The sequence below is a fragment of the Meriones unguiculatus genome, chromosome 1, assembly GCF_030254825.1.
Source record: "Meriones unguiculatus strain TT.TT164.6M chromosome 1, Bangor_MerUng_6.1, whole genome shotgun sequence".
Classification (NCBI taxonomy): domain Eukaryota; kingdom Metazoa; phylum Chordata; class Mammalia; order Rodentia; family Muridae; genus Meriones; species Meriones unguiculatus.
The window spans coordinates 134,884,093-134,909,359 of NC_083349.1; the positions used below are offsets into that span (position 1 = coordinate 134,884,093).

General features: G+C 41.4%; 1 protein-coding gene across 1 annotated transcript in view; it reads right to left on the reverse strand.

The window, feature by feature from the left end:
* Positions 1 to 25,267, reverse strand: part of Lrrc72 (leucine rich repeat containing 72) — a 44,882-nt gene that overhangs the window by 14,597 nt on the left and 5,018 nt on the right. Inside the window, exons 2-3 of the mRNA XM_060380203.1 lie at positions 24,028 to 24,101; positions 16,573 to 16,642 (exon numbers count right to left, since the gene is read on the reverse strand). Of these exons, the coding sequence (XP_060236186.1) occupies positions 16,573 to 16,642; positions 24,028 to 24,101 (144 nt within the window). The remainder of the gene's footprint in view (positions 1 to 16,572; positions 16,643 to 24,027; positions 24,102 to 25,267) is intronic.

A 25,267-nucleotide genomic window follows, 5' to 3' on the forward strand; every position in this document is an offset into this window, starting at 1 on the left:
TGGCTTTTAACAACCATTGTTATTTGTGGCCTTTTGGACTGAGCTACAAGTTGTACCTGAACTATTATTTTTCCACAGATGTGTGACAGGAAGAGTGTTTTGAACCAACTTACCAGCAAAGCTTTCTGAGCATTTCTGAGACAAACTGCTGGCTGCAGATCTTGTTCCTAACAGTATTTCCAGAGCGTGGTGACATCACTGGACATCCACTCACCAAGCCTTTATCTGTTACTGTGAGCCAAGGTCTCTCTGAGATAACACACAGCCACACCTGCGTCTGCCGGGGCGCTGTTTTCCCTCTGCCCCCACATCCTTCCTTTCTGGTACATTACATTTTTGAGTATGTATAGGAATTAGACCTAGACCAGCAAAACATACCAAACCATGCCATGGTGCATTTTCACAATTCTGGAGAGTGTCTAAAACCATTCTTTGATCTTCCTGCATCTTCCAATAAATCACTGTGGTTTTGGCCATCTTTTGTTTCTCTGAACTTCTCTCTGGTCAGTTAGTAATGGCCTAATGCCAAGCTTTCTTCTTTCCCTGTTGTACAAAACATCTCCTCTGCTGTTTCAATATCCTTTGCATCTGCAGACCCAAAGTCCTCTTTGGCCTGAGTAAAAGGCAAGTGTGCTAAGCAGGGCTGGGGCTAAGAGCTCAGCAAGGTCCCAGCTACAGCTGGAGCACCTCTCTCATGACGTGCTCCAGCTCCTTGTTTTGCGCTTTGTTGTTCTCCTCGAGGTCTTCCTGTGAGTCTGTCTTTTTGATCATGCCCACATTTAACAGGTACCATTAATCACTCCAATTCTGTGTCTTCTAATGATGGGGTTTAACTGCACCTTGGCTGTGTGCATGTACTCACGTGTGTAAGTTCTGGTGTGCCAGGACCCGCATGTAGAGAGAAGAGAACGACCTGTGGGGTCCAGTCCCACTATCTACTGTGTTTGCCACAGTCTCATTGTTCATGGTTGGGTTTCCCAGGCTATCATTCCTCTGAACTTCCTCTGCCTCCCATCTTCCACCCCTGAGCACTGAGGTCACAACTGTGTCCAGCCTTGCGTGGACTTCACCCCATGCAGCTGGAGTTACAGGATATGAGCCACCATGTGGATGCTGAGAACTGCACCCAGGCCTTCTACAGGAACAAGTACCCCAAACCACTGGGCCATCACTTCAGCACCCCCTCCCTGGCCCCAGCCTATATCTTACATTTAACATTTGTTTCAAAATTCAAAAAGCCAAAAATACTCTTGTAAATATCTCAGATGCACTGTTTTTATATGTATGTGTGTGTGTGTGTGAGTGTGTGTGTGTGTATATATACACACACACACATGTCTATATGATATGATATGGATACTCAGTACCAAGTCACATGTCAGGCTTGTATTATCTGCAAAGGGAACAGTGTTACTTTAGAAATCTCATTTAAACTTTTTCTCACTCTTTAATTAATTTTTGTGAGTATGTATGGGTGCATGTGTGGAAGTCAGAGGAGAACTTGTAGAAGTTGCTTCTCTCCTTTCACCATGTCTGCCCTGGGGACTGAGGGCAGATGGTCAGGCTTGGTAGCCTTTACTCCCTGAGCCATCTCACTGACCCCACTTATACAATTCCCCCCTAAATGTACTTCTTTGTTTGAATTGTGGTGAGATACAGTAGAGCCAATCCTGACACCTCTCCTGAACTGTAGAATTATAGTTTTCCCAAGAATATTAACATTTATGGGTCATGATTAACCAAGTTATTAAGAGGTTTCTGTGTTTTGAGGCGAGGGAAATAAAGTCGAAAGGAAAGAAACAAGGCCAGATAAGGATGATGCTGGGAAGCTAGTCAAAAACATGGAGGAGGAGAGCCTTGTCACCCAGTTTGGGGTCAAAGAAAATGTCCAGGTAAACAGTGTATCAGCAGGAGATAAATCAGGAAGGTGATTTAGAAGAACACATAAGAGCCAAAAGTAAACTAATGGGGCTGGAAGAAAATGAGATGGTTCCAAGGTATAATTCACGTAATTTAAATGATATGGAAACTTAATAGGTTGTTAAAGCCAGAAACTAAATGAGACAATTATGATACTGAAGTCACTATTAAAATAAACTGTTAGCACAGTTACTCATTAAAAATCTACACTTTTGCTTCTAAAGAATTCAATGATAATAAAATTTATATTTATTGCAACATTCACAAATCACAGACCTTAATTCAAAGCTTGGCATTTATATGTATTACATTATAGCAAGTAATTTTCCTTTGCGATTTAACCATTATTATTAATTCATATGAGCTCTTGCATGTAAATTACTTTTAGGAGGCTTCTGGGGAAAACGAAGACCAGCATGAATCTAACATGAAGCGAGTAGGAGAGCTGGCCTCACTCCTCCCTGGACAAGTGGTGGTGTGGGCATGGGAGAGATCCCCTTCACTCACTGGTGGCGTGGTTGTGGGAGCATTAATAGCGTAGCAGAAACCAGAGGCCTCGAAACAGATCAATGAGTCAATACAATGAACATTTACCAAGTAAAACTGTTTGTATGTGACACACTGTGACACACCACAGCTTCCACAGTGAGATTTTTAATTTTTTTATTATTTCATTTTATTGTTTTTATTTTTATTTTTTGTTTTCTTTGAGGGGGGAGGTTGCCAAGGGCAGAGGGCAGAGATGGAGGGCAGAGATGAGTAGGTATAGTTTGAATAGGATATTCATATTCATATTCATATCCATATCCATGGATTTCTGTGTTTGAAAGCTTGGCTATGGGGGTTGGCACTATTAGGAGATGCGGCCTTGTTGGAGGAAGTGTGTCACCGTGAGGGCAAGACTGACGGTCTCCCATGCTCAGGCTCCACCAGGTGTGGAACACAGTCTCTCCTTGCTGCCTTCAGTACAGACATAGAGCGCCCAGCTGTGTCTACAACACTGTGAACGAATGTCTGCATGCCACCGTGCTTTCCACCGAGGTGACAGTGGATAGATCCTCAGAAACCGTAACCAGCCCCAATTCCATGTTTTCCTTTATAAGAGTTGCCATGGTCACAAGTGTCTCTTCACAGCAATAAAACTCTAACTAAGGCAGAAGTTGGTACCAGGAGTGGGGTTTTGCTGTAATAGGCCAGACTATGCTTTTCTTTGGAGGAATGTGGATTTGAGATTTTGGATTAGAAAAACACTTGACCCCTTTAAGCATCGCTTAATGGGCCGTACTGGTAGAAGCATGGAGCAGTATAGTGCTGAGGGTGATTTGAACTGGGGGAGCCTGCAGCTTGTCTCAGATGCCCCCTCCCACCAGTTCTTATTTCTCTGCAGGCCTTCTGTCCCCTCATCCCTAATCTGCCTGCACACTGCCATGTTTCCTGCCATGATGATAATGGACTAAACCTTTGAACTGTGAGCCAGCCCCAGTTAAATGTTTTTCTTTAGAAGAGTTGCCGTGGTCACTGTGTCTCCTCACAGCAACAGAAGCCCCAACTAAGACAATGGGACTAGAGAGCATGATGTGAACTTCACAAAGAATCAATAGAAAGTTTTTAAAAAACATACACACAAAACTCTTAGTAGATTGGATTTTCACGGGATGAACCTCGATTTACTACATACATGATGAACTCCAGACATCAAAAGCTGAAAGCTTGTTCTCAAGTATGAAAGACCCATGTTCTTATCACTTCCCACAAACTAACAGAAGTCCTAAAACAGAAGGCCTCTTCATAGAAGAGGAAGAAATGACATTATCTTTATAGGCCGATGACAGGATCTTCAGTGTGGAAGTACTGAAGACCAACTGCAGCAAACCCCTGTTCAAATCATTCATTACGTACCTGTGCAAAGACATCATATTGAAATCCAGCATTATGTATAATTAATATATACTGACAAAAGTGTTTTAAAAACCTGGTAAGACTGGTCAAGGGGTTTAAACAAAGTTATAGGATACAAAATAACCACACAAAGCTAGTTAGACTTCTACGTACTAATAAGGCTGGAGATGTGGCTCAGTAGTCGAACATTTGCCTGGCATATACAGGGCTCTGAGCTCAGTCTCCAACACTACAAGAAAACAAGACAAAATCAACATCTGGATACTAATAAGAAACTATCCCAAAGGGAGATTAAGAAAATAATAGTACGCAAAGTAGGAAAAATAGTAAAATAGTTATATATAAGTTTAATCAAAGAGGCAAAAATAACTTTTTATGGGAAACTGAAGAAAACATGACAAGAGAATTAATCGTGTGAAAATGTCCACACCACCCAAAGCAATGCAATTTCTATTAATTTCCCATTGATGATTTTAAAGATAGGAAAAAGAGAAATGTACCATCAAAAGGCCCCAAATAGCCAAAATCTCTCAAACAAAATGATAAAGGTGAGACATTGTACCCCTTAATTTAAAACACTACATAAAGCAACGGTCACCAACATAAACTGAGAAACACTGAACAATTAAAACAACCCAGAAATAAACTCGTATATTTATTTCTATTAATATTTTAAAATTAATTTATATTTTGTGTGTATGTAGTTTTGCCTGCATGTAGGCCTGTGCGCCCCTGCATGCAGTGCCCCAGAGGCCTAAAGAGCACATCAGATCCCTTGGAACTGGAGTTATGGAGGTTATGAGCCGCCACATGGCTATTGAGAAGAGAAGCCAGTGCTGTCAACTGCTGGGCCATCTCTCCAGCCACTCAGCTGATTTTTGAGATGAATCCAAAAATACACCCCGGCAAAGGGTAGTCCCTTTAATAAATGTTTTTGGAAAAACTGGCTGCATACCTGTGAAAGAATGGGACTGAATAACTCATCTCAAACCATATACAAATATCCTATCAAAATAAAGATATACTTTTAAGATCTGAAAATAAAATTACTAAAAGAAAACATGGAAACAGCCACTTTCACTGATCCCAAGAGTCGGATCTTTGGTTATAATTTCAAGGTACAGGGAACAAGAGGAAAAACAGACAAATGCAGCACATTAGAATGCTCCACTACAGCAAAAGAAACAATGAACAACATGAACAAACCGCCCACAGTACGGGAGAGGACATCTGAAAATCACAAATCCGATGAAGGGTTAATATGTAGAACATATTAGGAACAAAAAACTAACACATGAGCAGCTGGACTGAACGTGAGCGAGGTGAGCGAGGAAGCGTCGCTGAGGGGCCAATGGAGCGCTACTACAGGAGGCACCCTGTTCCCCACTGGCCCTCCTCAATTGCAGGCAGCCATCAGCTCAGGAACATGGGGGTGGGGGCGGGGGCGGTGGGGGTTGGGGAGAGCAAGGACCTAGAATGAAAGCCACTTTTGGCTGAGCACACCTACATGACAACTACAGGAGTGCTGGCACACCAGGGATGGGCGGGGCCAGGCTTTTGAGGCCATCAAGGTGGCCACCATTTCCAAATGTCCCCCCAGGCCACCTCCTCTGCACAGATCCATTGCAGGCTGGCACAGCCATCTCAGCCATCTCCAGCCTGTTCTTATAGGCTTCCCCTACCCCCTTCTCAATGTGTATCCAAAGGAAGGAGATCAGTATGTTGAAGCATTAACCTGCACTCCCACATTCACTGCTGAATTATTCAAAATAGCCCTGAGGTGAGAAACAACCCAAATGTCCTCGGACAGGGAAAGAAAGGGATTAAAGAAAAGCTGCAGCTTACACACAATGCAACATTAGTGGAATATAAGTCTTCGAATATACAGAAATCCTACAGTGTGACACGTCTGAACATGGAAGATACCATGCTAAGTGAAATAAGACAATCCTGAAAGGACAGAGGCAGTAACACTTTACTCATGAAGTGTCTAAATAGCCAAAATCCCAGAAGCAGAAAGTAGACAGAGATGATTGCTGTAGCCTGGAGCAAGGGAAACAGGAAGTCACTGATCGATGTGTTTAAGTTATAAGACATAAGTAAATTCTAGAACTCTACTGTACATTTAAATATCTTCTAAGGAGGTAAATTTCATATTAAGTATCCTTTGCCCAAGACAAGTAAGCACAACCCACAGGAGCTCAAGGCGGCTTCTTGAGCAAGGTAACCTGGCTTGTGGCAATGGTTTCATGAATTTCTTTCATGTATTTGTTGAAAGTTACTCAGTTGTCCATTTTAAATGTACTTTTTTTTAAGACAGTGTTTCTCTGTGTAGCCCTGGCTGTCCTGTAGCTCTCTGTAGACCAAGCTGGTCTGGAACCCACAGAGAAACGTTTGAGTCTGCTTCCCAAGCACTGGGATTAAAGGCGTGTGCCACCACCACCACCACCAGCTATACATTTTAAAGGTATGCAGTTATTTGTGGATCAGTTATATCTTCATAAAATCGTTAGAAATCTGGGCTAGAGAGATGTCACAGGTTAAAATCACTTGCTGCTCTTGCAGAAGACTGCAGTTTGGTTCTGAGCACCCGTATCTAACAGCTCACAGCTACCTCTATCTCCATCTCTTCTGGCCTCAGCCAGCACCTGCACATTTGTATACATAGATATACACCCATAAAATTAAAATGAATCCTAAAAATATTAAAATGTACAGTATATAATCATGTAACGATCTTTTACATAAAGTACGTTATATAAATACATAATTTTCTGGATTACATATAAGAAGGTATATATAAAATAAATATTTAGGGGTATAGTACAATGAGTAGAGCATTTGCTTTACATGCAGAAAACACTAAGTTTGAACCCAGCACCACAAAAAATTAGGTATGTAATGGTACTGAGTTATTATTATAGGAGACTTGTTTTAAAAAAATAAAAAAAATATGAATAAGAAAATAAATAAACATTTCTATAAAAAGAGCCCTTGAAAATTCAAGATGTAAAAGCAGCCTTTAAAGATTTGCGAGCTGGGGAAAGAAAGATGAAGGGCTGTAGGAAGAAGAATAAAGTGAAGAATGAGAGGAAAATGCAAGCATGCCGACCACAGTTCAGCAGCTGCGTGTGTGTATGCTGAATGTGTATTCATATGTATGTATCCATGTGTGTGTTTGTGTGTATATGTTTATGTGTCTACTTGTCTTCATTTATATATGTGTACATTCCAGAAAGAGAAAGATATACCCAGAAGGGGAAGAAATGAAAATACTTAAGAAAAATTTCCCCAAATCAAAAGACCAGAGGTTTTGGGATTAAAATATCCTCCGATTCAACACAACAGATAAAAATGGGTTCACGCTTCCATAGCTTTCTTCCTGCTGCCCCCTGACAGCCAGCGACCTAAGGGAGAGAGAGGTTATTGTATCCCATGGTGGCAGGGAAGTGGAGGCCCAGGAAATTAAAACAGTTATTCCCATCACCTGCATGGGTAAGCGCAGAGAGAAAGGAGCGTGTGCATACTTGGTGTTCTGCTCCGTCGGTATACCTTGCGGAGGCCACGCCCGGGGACTGGAGCTGCTACAGTGGACCGAGTCTTCATGACAGTCAACATGGGCGGTACAGCCCTCACAGACCTAGGTGCGGGCCAGCCTTCCCAGGTGAGTCCAGCTGTGTCAGATTGAAAATCAAAGCCAGTCGCCACACTTGTCAACACACATCATCGTGAAATGTCAGAACAGTTGAAGAAGAGTATGGGTGGCCAGATCTTTTCAGCCATGTGCACGAGCGCACATGCGCATTACCTCCACTCTCCCCTTCCCACGTCAGGACTCATACGGCTTCAAACTTTTCAGGGGATACATTGGAAAATAAGAAAACAACAAAGGGACATCTTAACAGGAACCCAGAATTCTGCTGGTGAAATATTCCAAACTCTGGGCATTCACCATAAGAAAACACGCATGACCTGCAAAGCCGTATCCAGGTATATGGGGGGGTGGGGGGGGAAGGGGATAGAAAGATGTGCATTACAGGAGATAGGAGATCTTAGATTTCCCTAAGCTGGTGGTGAAGGGGGCAGGAGCTGTACATAGACACCCAGGACAGGCAGCCTGCAGCACACCCACACAGCCTGGGCGAAGGAAGGAGCTGAATGCATGCAGGTCTGTTCATTGACAAAAGTTGGGGTTGAGTAAGTAGTGCTAGGGTCTTAAGAGCACATTAGTTTGCTAGAGGACATTATGGAATGTTTGTCCGAAAAAAAGAAATAAAATCTTCACAGTTGTAGAGGCTGGAAGCCTGGGGCCGAGGTGCTGGTGGGAGTTGGGTGTAGTTCTGAGACCTCTCCGGGCTTGTAGGGGCCACCTTTTCCCTGTCCCCACTGGAGCTCACCCAGTGCATAATAGTATCTCTTTGTGAGCCATAATCTTCTCTTTTATAAAACTGCAAGCATATTGGATCGGGGCCCACCTTGAATACCCCATCTAACTTAATTACTTCTAAACACCCTATCTCCAAAGCAGGACCAGGGATCATGGCTTCTACATATGAATCCAGGAGACAGGATTCCCTCCTTGGGGGAAAATCAAACAAACCAGAGCTCCAGGGAACCAGGAGTACAATAAAGGAAAGCGGGAGTCTAGTGCATGCCTAGCTCTGAAAAGCACACTCTGTCCTAACAATGTAATAAGCGAATATTGATTTAACTGAAATTACACTAGGACCACATCAGGGGACTGGGAAATGGAAAGTATGTATGTGTGTGGTACAAGTGGGAGCGAGAGGAGAAGGAACTAAACTCTCATGCTCCTTAGTGGAAACAGAACAACTGTTGTGCAGAAGAGCAAAATCAAGAAACAGCAGCACCGACCAGGGCTTTGCAGCAGCGCTGGCAGAAATGCTAGGTAAGCAGTGAAGTGCCAGTGCGAACAGAAAGGCGTCGGAGGGCAGCAGATGGGTGAGCTACTGCTCCCCTTGCTACTGCACAGAACTACCGAATTCTGTAAATTTTTGTTATGTGAGTGCACAGTGCTATTAAAATTTGAAAAAAAAAATGCAGAGGGGTAGAAGGCTGAGTCTTATTTATTCTGTTGCTGCGTCTGCGAGCGTTTTGCACTAGTGCTTCACCTATCCCATAACATTTCTTCGTCGTGAGGAACGTTGAAGCAGGCAAGAACACAGCACGTTGCGCGAGCTGTCTAAGGAGCCTTCGGTTCAACAGCTGTTCGCTAACTACTCTTTCCAGGCTATTCGGTCGGGAATCATCATTTCTTTCATTTCTGTTCCTTTAGTGTGTGTATGTGTGTGTCTAAACATTAACGAGTAAAACTTGAGAGATACCATCATTTCTCAGAAGTTGAACCTCTTCTCTCTAACTCCAAAGACCTCCTCAGTGATTCCTAGTAGAAATTAGAGCTTGCTTTCCGTCAGACAAAGCGTTTGCTTTCCCAGCCTTTTCCCAGGTAGACATGTGCAGCATCCAGACCAAGCCATCACAGCCTACCTGCCCTGTACCTCAGTCTGGACACAGCAAGGCAAAACACCCACGGCATCCTTTTGGCAGCAGAGAAGAGACAGGGTTGTGCATAGCAGTGAGCGTGATGTGATGTCAGTGTCGAGAATCTTTCCACAGCGGCTGGTGCTGCTGACACCCACAGGACAAGCGTGGGCTCCCGCTGCTCTGCTAGTGGACACTCATTCTACAATATGGTTTTTAGTTTTTTACTAAGGTTGCATTTGATCCTGGGAATTTTCTCAACTTTATTTTTAAACCTCATAGTATCTACCCAATGTCTGTTCAACAAATACTTTTCTGCTTCTATCAGGAGGACAATACTTCTGTCTTTTCTATTACTTAAATTGGGGACTACATGAAGAAAAGTTCTACTGTGGTGTCTAATAAATAGGAACTAGCACATCAAATTAACAGAACCAAAATGCTGAGGAAAATATCCCTTGCTTTCCTCAAGTCTATAATTGATGACCAAGTACTTGCCATCTGTGATTCACTGACAAATTGGAATTTTTGTATTTATGAGAAAATTCTAGGGTTTTCATTTACTCATCCTTCCATTAAATAGGCAGTGCAAGGCTGCTGAAGTCTGTTGGCACAGCAGCGAGGAAAAACAGACAAAAACCCATTCCTCCCAATGGGTTCCTGGCTTTGTTGTAGTTGAAGAGGAAGATTGAATAAAAATAAAACGCACACACATAAGTAAATTGCCCATTATGGTGTAAGTGGATAAATGCTGTGGGAAAGGCCTGCAGATGGAGAGGCCCTGGACAATACCTCGGGAGAGCTGGCTTCCAGGGAGAGATGCTTGAAAAGGCTCTGTGAAGGAGACAGAGTGGGCGAGTGTGTAGGAGCTGCACTTGGGAGGAACCAGGGCTAGACGGAGAAAGACAGCATGGTGGGTGGGATGGCGGGAACAGAGCTGCGGGGCCGAGCAATAGCTGGGGCCTCTGTCAGGTACTGAAAGTCGCAAGAAGACATCTGGGTTTTGAGCAGAAGGGTGACTTGTTTGCACTTAGGTTTCCACTTGTTTGTTTGTGCTTTTTGTCATATTGAGTGGTTCTTAGTGATTGGGGTGGGCACAGCAATTCCTTCCCTGGCCCAAGGAGTAACTGATAATGTGGAAACCGTTTTGGTTGTGACTCTTGTCAGGGAATGTTCTAGAAACCCATGGGTACTGCAAAATATCTTAAAATGGCCAACTCTCACCATCAAGAACCAAGTTCAGAAAGTCAGTAGCATCACGGCTGAGAAACTCGGAGCAAAGGCACCCCCAGACCAGGGATTCAACAATGCTGGGACAGTCTCAGAAATTCTACATTTGTGTGTATATTAATTGTTTAAGTTATTTATGTTTAATATTGAAATACCATATTTCTTAAAATAGAATTTTAAGTATTAGTCAGAGAGGATTCCTTTTAAATTTTAATTAATTAATTAATTAATTAATTTCATTTGCTTCGAGACAGGGTTTCTCTATGTGGCCTGGGCTGTACTGGACTCACTTTGTAGACCAGGCTGGCCTCGAACTCACAGAGACCTACCTGCCTCTGCCTCCCCAGGTGCTGGGGTTTCAGGTGTTTTATTTATTTATTTAAATTATTTTTAAGTCAGCATGAAAAGTAAAAGGTTTCATCAGGTTATCTTCATACATATGTGTTGTTATACTGTGCTGGTTAGTTTTATGTCAACTTGACAGAATCTGGAGTTATCTGGAAGGAGAGACCTCAATTGAGAAAATATCTTCCTAAGATCCTGTTGTAAGATGTTTTCTTAGTGATTACTAATTGATGGGGTGGTGCCCAGCCCACTGTGGGTGGTGTCATTCCTGGGATCATGGTCCTGGGTTTTGTAAGAAAGCAGGCTTAGCAAGTCATGATGAGAAAGTCAGTAAGCAGCACTCCTCCATGGCCTCTGCATCAGCTCCTGCCTCCAGGCTCCTCCTCTGCTTGATTCCTGTCCTTGACTTCCTTTGATGGTGAGCTGTGATGTGCACATGTAAGCTGAAAGAACCCATTCCTCCCAAGTTGCTTTGGTCATGGTGTTCCATCACAGCGCTAGTGACCATCGCTAAGACACATTGTTTTAATTCATTCCCTTGCCTTACAGCCTTCCCCTTCCTTCCTCTTCCACTCTAGCTGCTCCCCGGCTTTTCTCCAGGTTAGTCCCCATTTTTGCTTTCCTGTCATGCGTATTCCATTACTTTTTGTTTCCCAATTTTCTTAACAACTCTTTTTTTTCCTATTGTGATCTTTAAAAGCATGCCCTTCTCCACAAACCCAAATTCTGTAGGTTAGTGAAAACGTGTAGTATTTCTTTCTGAACCTAGCTTATGTCGTTTCATATATTGATTTTCAGTTCCGCATAAATGTCATGGTTTCATTTTTCTTCATGGCTGTGTAAAATTCCATTCTGCTTATGTAGCACATTCTTTATCCATTAATTGGTTGACGGACATTGAATGGACTCCACTTCCTGGCTATTGTGACTAGAGCAGCAAGGAACACGGATGTACACGTGTCTCTGTAGTATGCTGACTTATGCTCCGTGGGGTGCATACACTGGAGAAGTACATCCGGGTCATCTGGAAATTCAATTTTTGTTTTGTTTGTCGACATTTCACACTGATTTCCATTCTCACTTAGCAGGGTATGAGTTTCTCTTTCTCAACATCCTCACTAGCATCTGTTGTCATTTGTTTCCCTAGTGACAGCCATTCTTGCTGGAGTGGGATGGAATCTTACAGCAATTTAAATTTGCATTTTGCATGGGAGAATTTTAGTAATATAACACGGAGGAATGGGAAATAAATTAAAAACTAATATTCACCCTCTATTTTTAAGTTCACTTCTGTGGTGTTTCTGCCTAATAAATCAAAACGAAACTTTGTACTAGCTTAAACTTGGTGGGGTCCAGTGGTACATGCCTATGATCCTAGCGTTCAGGCAGGCAGAGGCAGGCAGATCTCTGTGAGTTTGAGGCCAACCTGGACTACGTACGAAGTGAGTCTAGGACAACCAAGGCTGCAAAGAGAAACCCTGTCTTGAACCCACGCCACTAAAACAAAAACAAGCATACAAACTTAATCTCTACAAACTAAACTTGAAAATTTTCAGAAATAATTGTATTTAATCAAGTAGATTTTCCATTACATGTTTCCCCTTCCTATTTGCAAATTACTCAAATTTTTATGATAAATTGAAGTTCTTTCTTTAAAAATCACAATCCAAGGGCCGTGGCTCCACAGTTAAAAGCATTGGCTCCTCTCCCAGAGGACGTGGATTTGATTCCCAGCTCCTAACATGGTGGCTCACAACTTCTGTTAACCCCAGTTCCAGAGGGTCTAGTGCCCTCTTCTGGTCTCTGCAGGCACTGCATGCATGTGGTACACCCACGTAAATGTCGACAAAAGACACATACATATATGTAAAATAAAATTGAAAAAAATCAAAAAGTCAAAACTGGGTATATACTGTTCATATCCTTGGATTTCACAGCCACACAGTGAGGTTTATGCTGGTTATTTGTGTTGATTTTCTTTCTATGTTACAAACATTTGGCAAAATATAAGACTTTCAACAAAGTCGATTAAGTGATATAATTAATGCTGCCCTGAGGTAAGAGAGAGTCATCATAAGTGCACAAGTTATGTGGGAGTCATACAGTTAATTTTGTCCATTAATAGCTCTTATATTCAGCATGGAGAAAGGTAAGGTGTTTCCAAATGGATAAATACATATATACAAAGTGATTACGAACAAATCTGAGCGGTATATCCAAAATGTCCGCACTATGCTTACCCAGTCAGTCATCCACCAATAGAAAAATTCATGTTGGCTTAGCTCATTTGCCCATTCCAGGAGCACTTAAGGGCCAGGTGCAGTCACCTTTCCATTACAAGCTACGGAAGAGTGTTCTTTCAAGACAAAGCAAGTGAGGGCTTTATAAAATACACAGTCTGTTGCACGTAAGAAAAAGTCAAGAGAACAGAACGCTGTGTCTCCTTCCATCCCTCCCCACTGCACTCTCTTCAAAAGAAAGGATTCAGGGTTGATAGGCATGAGGCCCCTTGCTCTCTGCACAATCCCTCTGTAGGCCAACTGTGTGGGGAGTCAGTGGGTAGCTGAGGTCGGGCAATCCCCACTCACCAAAAGCCAAGCTCCCCTAATCACGCCTCTTCACGTGGACATGATGCAACAATAGCACATGTTATTCCTTTCAAAAGTGACCACTGCACCGAAAACTAAGATGAGTCAATCTTGCCTGGTCTGATGGTTTCCATCTTGTTTTTAATCAGAAGTCGCTGGTATGACCCGGGGTAATTTCTGGCAGGGTGTTCAGAAGTGTTTTGAACTCTAATACCCTTAAGTGGCATGTGTACTTTCCATTTCAGTTGTTAGTTGCCTGAGCCTTGAAGGTATTTGTATTTTCTTTCTCTGTAGAAATTACTTCAAGATTAAGAGACAGACTGATGCTTACAGTTAATACTGAAAGCAATTTCATTTTCCATTTCTACTCAGTTGGATAAAAAAAAATTGCAATGACATACTGAAATGTTTTCATAAATATAGATGTTTAAAAATTCAGTGTGGTGAGTATATTCTTCTGCATAAAGGCAACTCGCTCTTAGGAAAAGATTGTTATCCTCTGAGTGCTGGTGTTTGGAAGTCTAATTGCAAAATGCTGAGGATGAGTTATCGATGCTGAACAAAACCCAGGCTGTTGGAAAGGCACAGTGAATGCTGAAAGCCATCTTCTAGCCAGTGAACTGTACTTACAGCCTGGGCTTGAGTGCCAGTGTTTTTTTGCTGGGGAAGAGCTGGGAGCCCCTTCCTGAGGCTGTGACTTACAGGCCAGGATGGGCGGCACTTGAAACCCACAGCCTGGAAGGGAAGCTTTGCAGACCGTGGTTCTAAACTGGAGAACGGGCCCCCGAAGCTGGGGACACGGTGGCTTGGTGCCTGATTCTTCCTGAAGAAGCAAAATTCATCTCACTAACAACTGGACTCGCTGGCATCCTTTTGCTTTGACTAAAGCACAAAAGATGTACACATCCGGGGGGGAGGAGGGAATTGAGTGTGAGAGCATATGTAAAAAGCTGATCTGGTCAGAGTTCTTAACGTAAAATCCCTAGGTGACTAGAAGAAAACACCGGGAATGTATTTTAAGACCGGGGCACATGTTTACACAATTTACTGAATGGGACTCTAATAGCTCCAGAAATATTAGCAAGCATTTACAAATAGGATTATGTGAAATAAGAAAGGCTCTGCAAAGTAAACAAACAAACAAACAAAAAACAATTACAGAGCCAAGAGACAGACTGGCATGCCAGCTATTCAACAGAGAACTAATACAGAAAATACAAAAACTGAAAAGAACACCAAAGGAACAAATAATCTAATAATAAATGGTAAAATAAAGTGAGCCAGTCAGCCACACAGTTCCATTATATTAATAAAAAATACAAAAACAACAGATATACTTATATACTCATGCTTACCTTGACACTATTCACAACAGATAAATGGTAAGTAAAATGTGTATATTATTATTACTATTAATGTGTATTATTATAACATTTATGGTAATTATCATATTAACTATTCAGTGTATTAAGTGGTATATTAAACCATCATAGGATGAACAAGATCATGCTGTTTCAAAAAAAAAAAAGAATAGAAAAATACATCGTGTGTTAAATGAAATAAGCCAGAAAATTTGACTAAACAGTACCTGATTTTTCTTATATGTTTGGGTTACAGATTCAAAAAGCAAGACAGGGAGCATAAGGACAACTGTTTGGGATGAGGAGCAGAACCCAGAGAGAAGCAGGCTTGGAGAGGACAACGGGATGTGATATGTTCAATGCATGTGTAAGGATGAATAATAATTTTGTGCAGGTAACATACGCTAATAAAAAGTGTGTAAATGCAATATTAATAAAAGAATGCAGACCTGACACACTTCACCACGGGCGACCGAAGCAAACAATGCCATGGTCCAGAGGCCTCAGATACAAGTAGCATTTGGATAAAGGTAGGGTCAGGAATAACAAGAGGAGAACTGCTCTACAACCAATATGCAGACTGGTATTAGAGAGTGTAGATTTTGGCTGCCATATCTAAATCGATCTGGAGCAAGAATTTATTTTGGCTCCCGAGTTTCAGAGCTTTCATTGTGTTTTCAGTCTGGCTGAAATTTGGCTGACAGGGAGTCAGAACATTGCAAAAGGAGCACGTGGCCGATGAGACTTCTCACGATTGCCAGGAAGCTGAGAGACAGAAAGAGGCTATGGTCCCAACAGATCCTCATCGACATGAGGGGACTTCCACCAGGCCCCGCCTCCTAATGTTCTCCTCACCCTTATTAGCACCATAGGCTGGCAGCCAGGCCCTTACCACAGGAGACCGAGGGTCATGGTGGATGGAAAACGTCACAAGGGACATAGCAGGGAAGCTTCCAGATGACCCAGAGAGTCAAGAGCCAGCCTTGAAAACCTGAGAGAGTTGGTGGATACAAAACAAAGTTTCTCCCTGTCTTCCCTCTCCACTCCACACCCCAGTCCATACCAAACCTGGCTGCACATATGGCTGAGACACTTGCCACCATACCAAACCTGCAGAAGACTAGTGGTGGTGAGGAGGGAGGAAAGTGGGTGACTGCAGATGACCATTCATGGTCATGCCATTCCCAGTACAATGTTTTGGAATGAGATGGCAATAAATTCCTCAGCGATGTAAATTTCATCTCACCAAGGCAGGGTGTGTGTGTGTGTGTGTGTCCATGCCTGTCTGTCTTTCATTTGTAAAGGAAGAATAATATATGACAAATATTTTCACTTAGGAACTATGTCTAAAACATTGTCTAAATGGACCATCCAATTTTGTATTCTTAGGAGAGGAGTGGTGTGACTGTCCAAGCTTTCTTTCATAAAACTTAGGAGGCGGAAATAAAACGTAGCCTGAGAGAACCTCACACATTGTTTTATTCAATATACCAGATGTTCATACAGGTGATAGATTCCTGATATCTCTGTGCCATCGACATGGTGCATACATGGTGTACACACATACACACATATGGTACAGAGATATCATATATATGTATATATGTATAACATATGTTTGTGTGCTTCTTATTTGAAGCTTCGCAAATAATACTTAATATTCTAAATGTTATCTCCATTAAAACATGAAAGTAAGACATTTTAGTAAAGATAAAAGGTAACATTACCTTATTATGATGGAGCCATAAATATTTTAATTTTTTAAATCGAGAAAGATCAATAAGCTCTGTCAGTTCCCTGGAAAGAGAAAAAGAACATGAATACTTGCAACGATTTATTTGCTTATGGAAAAGGCTGGCAGCCCTGGGAAGAACTGGCCAGGCGTGTCCTTTCAGAATTATTGGTGCACTAACCTTCTAATTTCTGAAATAACATCATTTGATTTAAACTCTCACTGCCAGTAAAGTTCATTAAGCTGAAGTTTATATCTCACTGTTGAAGAGTCCATTTCACTCTCATTTCACAGTATTTTACTTGGGGTTGGGGAAGGAGAAAAAAACATGAAGTGGACTCTGGCTTGTCAACTCGATGCTGAAAAACCCTGACTGGATGCTGCTTTAGGGTTGCCTGCAGGTTCTCCCTCTGTGATTGGTCTGGTGTGGACAGACAGGATCCAGGACAGGATGAGGGAGTATACCAGAGACAGAGGCCAAGAAGGAGGCTTTGTTGCTCCCTGATCTACTCAACACATTACCCACCCTTCTTGAACTGCTGGGACTCCTAACTTGGCAGGTAGCTTTGGCAGTCACAGCTGAGGCTCACACGGTGGATGGACACAAGTGGACCGGGCAGAAGGAGCTATCGGCAGAGCCAGAGGGTAGCATCTAGGTGGGGACGTGGCTGTTTGAATCTTCAGATCTCTTTTGAGTTCTCGGGGTATCAAGCACACATGCATACATGTGGCTTTCCTGTTTCAAATCTTGGATAATACACAGTATGCAGGGCACTCATATAAACACTCACTATAGGTGTTAAATACTAATATATGAGATATGTTAGCTCATTTATGGTAACATCTCTCAAAACCTTTTTTGAGTCAGGGTATCAGTATGTTGTGGTTTTAATTTGTTGTGGTTTTCTGTAGTGTCTCCATCTGTTGCAAAAAGTTTCCTTGATGCAGGGCGAAGACTACACTTATCTGTGGGCATACGGGTCTAAATGTTTATAGAATGCTGTTGGGGATTATGCTGCTTTACTAAATTGGAGGTTGTAAATTCTCCTGCTATGACCGTAACTTCACTAGCTTGTACTAGTTATTTAGGCTTCTAGTGCCAGGCACAATTTCCTACTTGTTGAGTGTGACTTAAGTCTAATTAGTGAGCTGTGATTTTCACCAAGGTATGCATGGCACCACTGTGTCCTTACTGTTATCCATCGGTTCTGGCCATGGAGTCTGCACCATAGCACCATAAGCATCGTAGCTGGGCAGGACAGTTGGTTGCCTCCCTCTTTTGGAATCATGCCTGGTGCCTCCTGGTTCCATGAAAGCTAGTCCTTTCAGCTCAGGGGTCTCTGGGCTCTGTTCCTGAAGCGCATTGTGACTTTATTTGTTGTGAACTGCCTGATGTGGGTGCTGGGAACTGAATTCAGGCCCTCTGCAAGAGTACTACACACTCTTAACTGGTAGGCCATCTTTCCAGCTCCAAATACTGTTAAAAATACATCACTAACAGTTATAAAAACGGCATGGTATTGGCATAAAAACAGAAAGGAAGATCAATGGAACCACATAGAAGACCCAGAAGTAAACCCACACACCTATGAATACTCGATTTTTAACAAAGATGCCAAAACCATACAGTGGAAAAAAGATAGCATCTTCAACAAATGGTGCTGCTCTAACTGGATGTCTACATGCAGAAAAATGCAAATAGATCCATACTTATCACCCAGCACAAAACTAAAGTCCAAGTGGATCAAAGACCTCAACATAAAATCAGACACATTAAATCAGTTAGAAGAAAAAGTGGGGAAAACCCTAGAACTCATTGGTACAGGAGATAACTTCCTGAACAGAACACCAACAGCACAGGCTCTAAGAGCAACAACCAATAAATGGGACCTCATGAAACTGAAAAGCTTCTGTAAAGCAAAGGACACTGTCATCAAAACAAAGCGACTGCCTACAGATTGGGAAAGAATCTTCACCAACCCTTTATCTGACAGAGGGCTAATATCCAGTATATATAAAGAACTAAAGAAGCTGAAAAGCAGCAAACCAAGTAATCTAATTAAAAAATGGGGAACAGAGCTAAACAGAGAATTCTCGATAGAGGATTATCAAATGGCAGAGAAATACTTAAAGAAATGCTCAACGTCATTAGCCATCAGGGAAATGCAAATCAAAACAACCCTGAGATTTCACCTTACACCCATCAAAATGGTCAAGATCAAAAACTCAAGTGACAACACATGCTGGAGAGGTTGTGGAGAAAGGGGAACCCTCCTCCACTGCTGGTGGGAATGTAAACTTGTACAACCACTCTGGAAATCAATCTGGCGCTTTCTCAGACAACTAGGAATAGCGCTTCCTCAAGATCCAGCCATAACACTCCTAGGCATATATCCAAAAGAGGCTCAAGTACACAATAAGGTAATTTGCTCAACCATGTTTGTAGCAGCTTTATTTGTAATATCCAGAAGCTGGAAACAGCCCAGATGCCCCTCAACTGAAGAGTGGATGCAGAAATTGTGGTACATCTACACAGTGGAATATTACTCAGCAATGAAAAATAAGGAAATCATGAAATTTGCAGGTAAATGGTGGGATCTGGAAAGGATCATCCTGAGTGAGCTGTCCCAGAAGCAGAAAGACACACATGGTATATATTCAGTCATATAGACATATAACATAGGATAAACCTACTAAAATCTGTCCATATAAAGAAACTAATCAAGACAGAGGACTCTGACTAAAATGCTCAATCCCCATCCCGAAAGGCAAAAAGGATGGACATCATAAAAAGAAGAAAACAGGAAACAATCTAGGAACCTGCCACAGAGGGCCTCTGAAAGGCTCTGCCCTGCAGACTATCAAAGCAGATGCTGAGACTTATGGCCAACTGTTGGACAAAGTGCATGGAATCTTATGTAATAAATGGGAAATAGTAAGATCTGGAGAGGACACAAGGAGAGCAACAGAACCAGAAAACTTGAACACAGGGGTCTTCCCATAGACTCATACTCCAACCAAGTACCAGGCATGGAGATAACCTAGAACCCCTGCACAGATGTAGCCCATGGTAGTTTAGTGTCCAAGTGGGTTATATAGTAATGGGAAGAGGGACTGCCTCTGACCTAAACTGATTGGCCTGCTCTTTGATCACCTCCCCCTGAGGGGGGAGCAGCCTTACCAGGCCACAGAAGATGACAATGCAACCACTCCTGATGAGATCTGATAAACTAAGATCAGAAGGAAGGAGAGGAGGACCTCCCCTATCACTGGACTTGGGGAGGGGCATGCGTGAAGAGAGGGGAGGGAGGGTGGGATCGGGAGGGGAGGAGGGAGGGGCTTATGGGGGATACAAAGTGAATAAAGTGTAATTAATAAAATAAAATTATTTAAAAAATACATCACTATATGTGTGTGTGAGTGTGTGTGTGTGTGTGTGTTTGAGTCTGTGTGTAATTTTCCTGTAGTAATTTGAAAATAAGGCTTTTTATTGCAGGCCCATTGTTCCTAAATAGCTCAGTATACATAGCTTCCAAACTAAAATATTCTTCTGCAAGTCCTAATACCACTATCATTCTTAAGGATATTTAGTTTAATTCAGCAAAGTAAACCATCAAATAAATTATTCACACCCCACATTTCCTTTATTGCTTGTTTTTGCCTTCTCAGTATTCAGACAGTATATTTAGTTGACCTAACTCTAGCCATCTTCAGTTCACGTTTGCTGAAGTCTCCCCTGTTAGCATACGTACACTTTGAAAGGTCCCAGACAACTAGCCAGCAGCATGGCCCCGTTCCTGATACAGCTCCCTAACAGCTATATTTCAGACGTATCACCTTAGTGACATTAGTGGAAATTCTGTGTTATATTAGAAGGTAAATGTTGTCCGTTTGTCCCACTCTTGGTAAAACTAAGTCCTGTTATTTCTTTATGTCCTGCCACGTCTCTATTATAATTGTGTAAATGTTGTAATAAAATGCTAACGTGTCAGGCCCAACTCTGACCTCACATCTTGCTGCCATCATGGTTACCTTCAATTGGTGACCCTTTCTTCATTTGGCTTTGCAGTTTTTTCCCCTAATAGCCTCATTCTTCTTACATTCGTTAGCTTTTCTTTTTACAGAAAGCATCCTTTCTCTTTTTCCTCTCCTTTATTTTTCTTCTCCATCCTCTGCAGTCACATACCCCTCCACACACACTTCCCCTAGTACAGCAACATATACCAGGCCTCGCCAAAGCAACTTTCGATGGGAAGTGAATACCACTAATGCATTCTCACTCTTTGTAGGAGCCCCAAGGCCATGATGCAGCCTGACTACTGCACTAGCAAGTGATGACAGCATGCTAATTTCAACTCCTCGTGTGGTGTCATAAAAACAACCCATAGTTAGAACTATAAAGGTCTTGAGCCTCACTTTGGAAATTTTCTGTAAATTTTAATCCAGTGGTACATTATCAATGAGCCCATCTTTGTCAGTTTTCTCATAGCAATGATACGAATGCTAAAAATCTGGTTATTGCATAATGTAACAGAGTAATTCACTTTTTTAAAAAAGTGCTTTCAAGCTGGGAATGTTATTCTGCACACAAACCTGGCCTACATTAAGAATAAGATGTTATATTTTAAGGTGGGGCCAAAAAAGGCCATGAGGTGTAAACCTTCCACTAATGGAACTTTACATCAGTGCGTGTTACAGAGCATATGCTCTGCAGTTACCAAGAGACACGGATAAGACTGCTGCCACGGCAACAAGGACTTAAGAAAAGGAGCAGCTCCCCTCGTTTATGCATGTAGATGTGAAATATTTTTTGGCCCGACCCTGCTATCCTTCATTTAAAAAGACCACTAATCACCCACATTCAGGGGTCTATATTTCTAATTTTTCAAGTGTTTTAAAGCTATCCTCTATCTACTCACTCATGTGATCAATAGTGTGCCAGTGTTGGAGTGACAAAAGGCTTAGTAATGCAACATTTTGAACATATAAATTTTATTATCTTATAAATCTAATTGATTTCTAAGAAGGCTCAAAGCATGACCTTGAACATGTCCAAATTCTTTGCCATATCTATTATATTCTAAAATATTTATTTATTTACTTCCTTTAGTTTTAAAGCTTAGGACCAAACCCAAGGCCATGCTGGGCAAAATGCTTTGCCAATGATTTATTAAATTTCAAATGGAGCATCTCTTTATTCTGTTACCAACAAGAACATAGGAGCCACTTTAAAAAAAATACAACTTCTTCTGTAATAATAAATTTAAAATAAATATTTAATACAACCAAAGAAATGTACTTATTAATGACTAATTTCTCAAATCACTGTAAACAAAGTGATTAAACTCATTGTTAAACTAGGCTGTTTCATTAAAGCGAGGCTGGATTTCAAAGATTTTAAATAAGTAAATATATGTCATGCCTTCTATATAATAAGACACAAATTATTCACAGCCAGTGAAGACCAAGAAAGAAAAATCAAGAGTAGGAGCATAGGGCCAGTGAAATGTCACACAGGTAAAAAGCCAGTCTGAAGGCTTGAGAAGAGAGAATTCATTTTCTAAACTTGTTTTCTACTCAGCTCTCAATACCAATAAATATGACAAGTTAACAAAAAGGAATGCCAATACAGCCTTTGTCCATTTTGTTTCCCTGTAACCCACTACCTGAAAGTGGGTACTTTGTAAAGAACAGACTTGACAAGCCTCAGGATAGAAACAAGGCAGGAGATGAATCTTTTGTCTCTTCCTCAGGCTCTATCAGAAAGGAAAAAAAAAAAAAAAGATCTCCTCCCCATTTTTTTTCCCCAGTCGGAGTATGATCCTGACAATGACAGAGATATGTTTCTATGGCGCGTGTTCCCACTTGCATGGTCACCTGTTTATTTTGATGAGCTAACAGCCAATGGTGTACCCTGGTTGACTGCAACTTCTGGACTATCTTTAACATTCTAGGGGGTTTTCATGATCTGGGTTCTTTCCCATGTGCAAAGCACAACACTCAACGTCTGCCCATCTTAGCTATAGAACACATCTGTGCCTGGCACAGTGCTCACTAACAGGAATGACTCTTGCTGGCCTCACGGAGGAGCTGTGTTTCTAAGCACTGTAACTGTGGGGATGCCTTTCTTGCCCTGGCCCTGATAGTGAAGACTAACAGACCCAAGGACCTGAAGGAAAGTGACTAGCAGAAAGGGGGACAAAGACATCCACAAACCAGCTCACAGGATGGTAGAAATGGCATGCTTTGCCTGAAAAGAGGAAGGCAGTGCAGAGCAGTGGCATGATCAAACATACTTGGGAATGGTATGATACCCTTGCGGATAATTCTGCTCTTATTCCTCTTCTTTCCCTACTCCCACCCTCAACCACAGAGAAAGGACAAAGACATATAATTCCTACAGTTCTGGAGGCTGCTAAGCCCAAGGTCAAGATACTATCTGGTCTTCCTGCTGTATTATGATACAGTGAAGATGTGTGTAGGTTGGGGACCAAACTTGCTTTCATCAGGATCTCGCCTCTGCAACAATGAGCCTCTTTTGGTAACAATGGCATTAAGCCATGAATGAAATGCAGCACTCTCGTGACCCATTCTTAATAGCCTTGCTTCTTAGCACAGCTCCATTAAAGGTTTAGCTTCTCAAGTCTGAATTTTGAGGATGTATATGAGTCAGAGTGGTGTTATTGCTATTAAAACATGAACAGTGGCCATGCAGGATGTCATTTATTGGCCAGTAGAAATGCAGTGTGGCCAGAGTCCAACCATAGCCATCACTTCCTCTCCCTCTTACACTTGGGTTCTGTCACAGACACCAGGGTTACTGTGTTTTATAGAACAGCTCTTTGATGTAACGGAGAGATTTTCCTGATTGGTAACAAAATTAATATGATTTTAGAAGTTATAGTAAAATAGTGGGTTTTATATTATGAAAGCAATGAGCCATTATTCATCATCATCATCATTATAGTTCTAATGATAGCTGAGTGTTTACTATGTACTAGATCTCTCTTTAGTTTCTAACTCTCCTACATGTCCCAACAATCCTATAAAAAAAGTTGTAGTATTATGCAAGGGTAGAATTGCTGAATGAAATAAAGAGTAATATGGTTAATATTTGCAGTTTTTGAGAAATAAATATTGTCTGGAACATAGTGATACTAAAAATTATGTTCACCATTTTTCTAACATTCATATTCATCTGGTATTCTATTTGCTTTTAAATGTTGTAATCCTAGGAGAAAAGTTACATAACACATCAAGATTATAACCTCTGCATTTTACCCTTTTCTGTGTCTTGCCTCTTCAGTATAAGTGTCAGACACTCAAAAGTGGTAATGTAATCAGACTGTGGTTGCCAACAGAGTCCTTGAAGGGGTAATGAAAAAACTGCCTCTACAAAACATAAAATGATACTCTTCTGGTTTTTATTTTTTCCATAAAGCACACTTACTTTTTAGAAAGGAACAGCTCAAAGACATCAGAATCCCTCTTGTGGCCACATATCTTTAGCTGATCTTCAACTGCCTGATAACATATAATTAATCTGTCAAAGCACATTCCAATGAGCAAAAATACCGAGACATTTGCAGTCAATAACAATATGTCTACAGGGAGATCAAAAGAAAGGCAAATATGGAGGCAACCACTCTAAATTGATAAATTCCAACACTACAATTATATATTATTTACTCATCTTTGTGGTTGAATCTCATTATTTTTAACCTTAGGCACAGATGTGTAAATAACTTTTAACCAGGGAGGAAAAAAAAATACGAATGTGTGTATTCATACCACAATGAAGTTAATTCTTTATGAGGTAGGGTATTTTGGCTCTTTAACAGATATTCTTAAATGTTCCTTCATACATTAAAAATTAGAGTTTGACAGGATTTTGGATTTATAGAAAATACTAGAGCCAGGTTAGAGGCAGAAAGAGTAAAATATAATGTACATTTTCAGAGATGTTCTTTCAATGGCCCACTTCAGTAAATTTTCTGCAAGTATCAAACAAGTGATAAATGTTTTTTTTTTCCCCTCTGAGTAAATTAATACATTTGCCATTTTATTACCACAGGCTTTATTTTAAAGTACAGGCCTGCAGCAGCTATAACGTCCGTTGCTTTTTCTTTAATAATTACCACATAAACATTTGTAGGCCACCCAACTGAGAATAATATGGAAAAATTACAGCCTGGCTATAATGGGCCATGAAAGAGCAGAGCTAACAAGATGCAACAAAAGTGAAGGGGTCACTGTGCGGTTCTGGAGCCCACAAACATCGTAATTATCAGAATCAAAACAATCAGAGATTTTCCATGGGGATTTGTTGTGGGTGGTAAGACTGCAATGACAGAACGTGGTTTACAAGGTTTTGAGAGTGGATTTACTACTCAGTAGAGAACTTTAAGAAGCTAGAGTGTGAGTGGGATGAATACTTAAGGAACTGAGAAAGGCAAATATCCTAGTGAAGGAGAATGACTATAAACTCCTAGTCCCTCACTTCCCTGGATTCTTTGTCCAATAAGCTGAGGTGGGGGTTGGGAGAATTTCTAGGCATGGGTGCAAGTTTTCCAATACCTGGGATTATATTTTACACTTACACAAAACAAATCTTAAAAGAAGTCATTGGGTCAAACTTAGACGTCCTCAGCTCGGTGTTTCAGCTCACACATCTAAACTCTCAGCCTGCA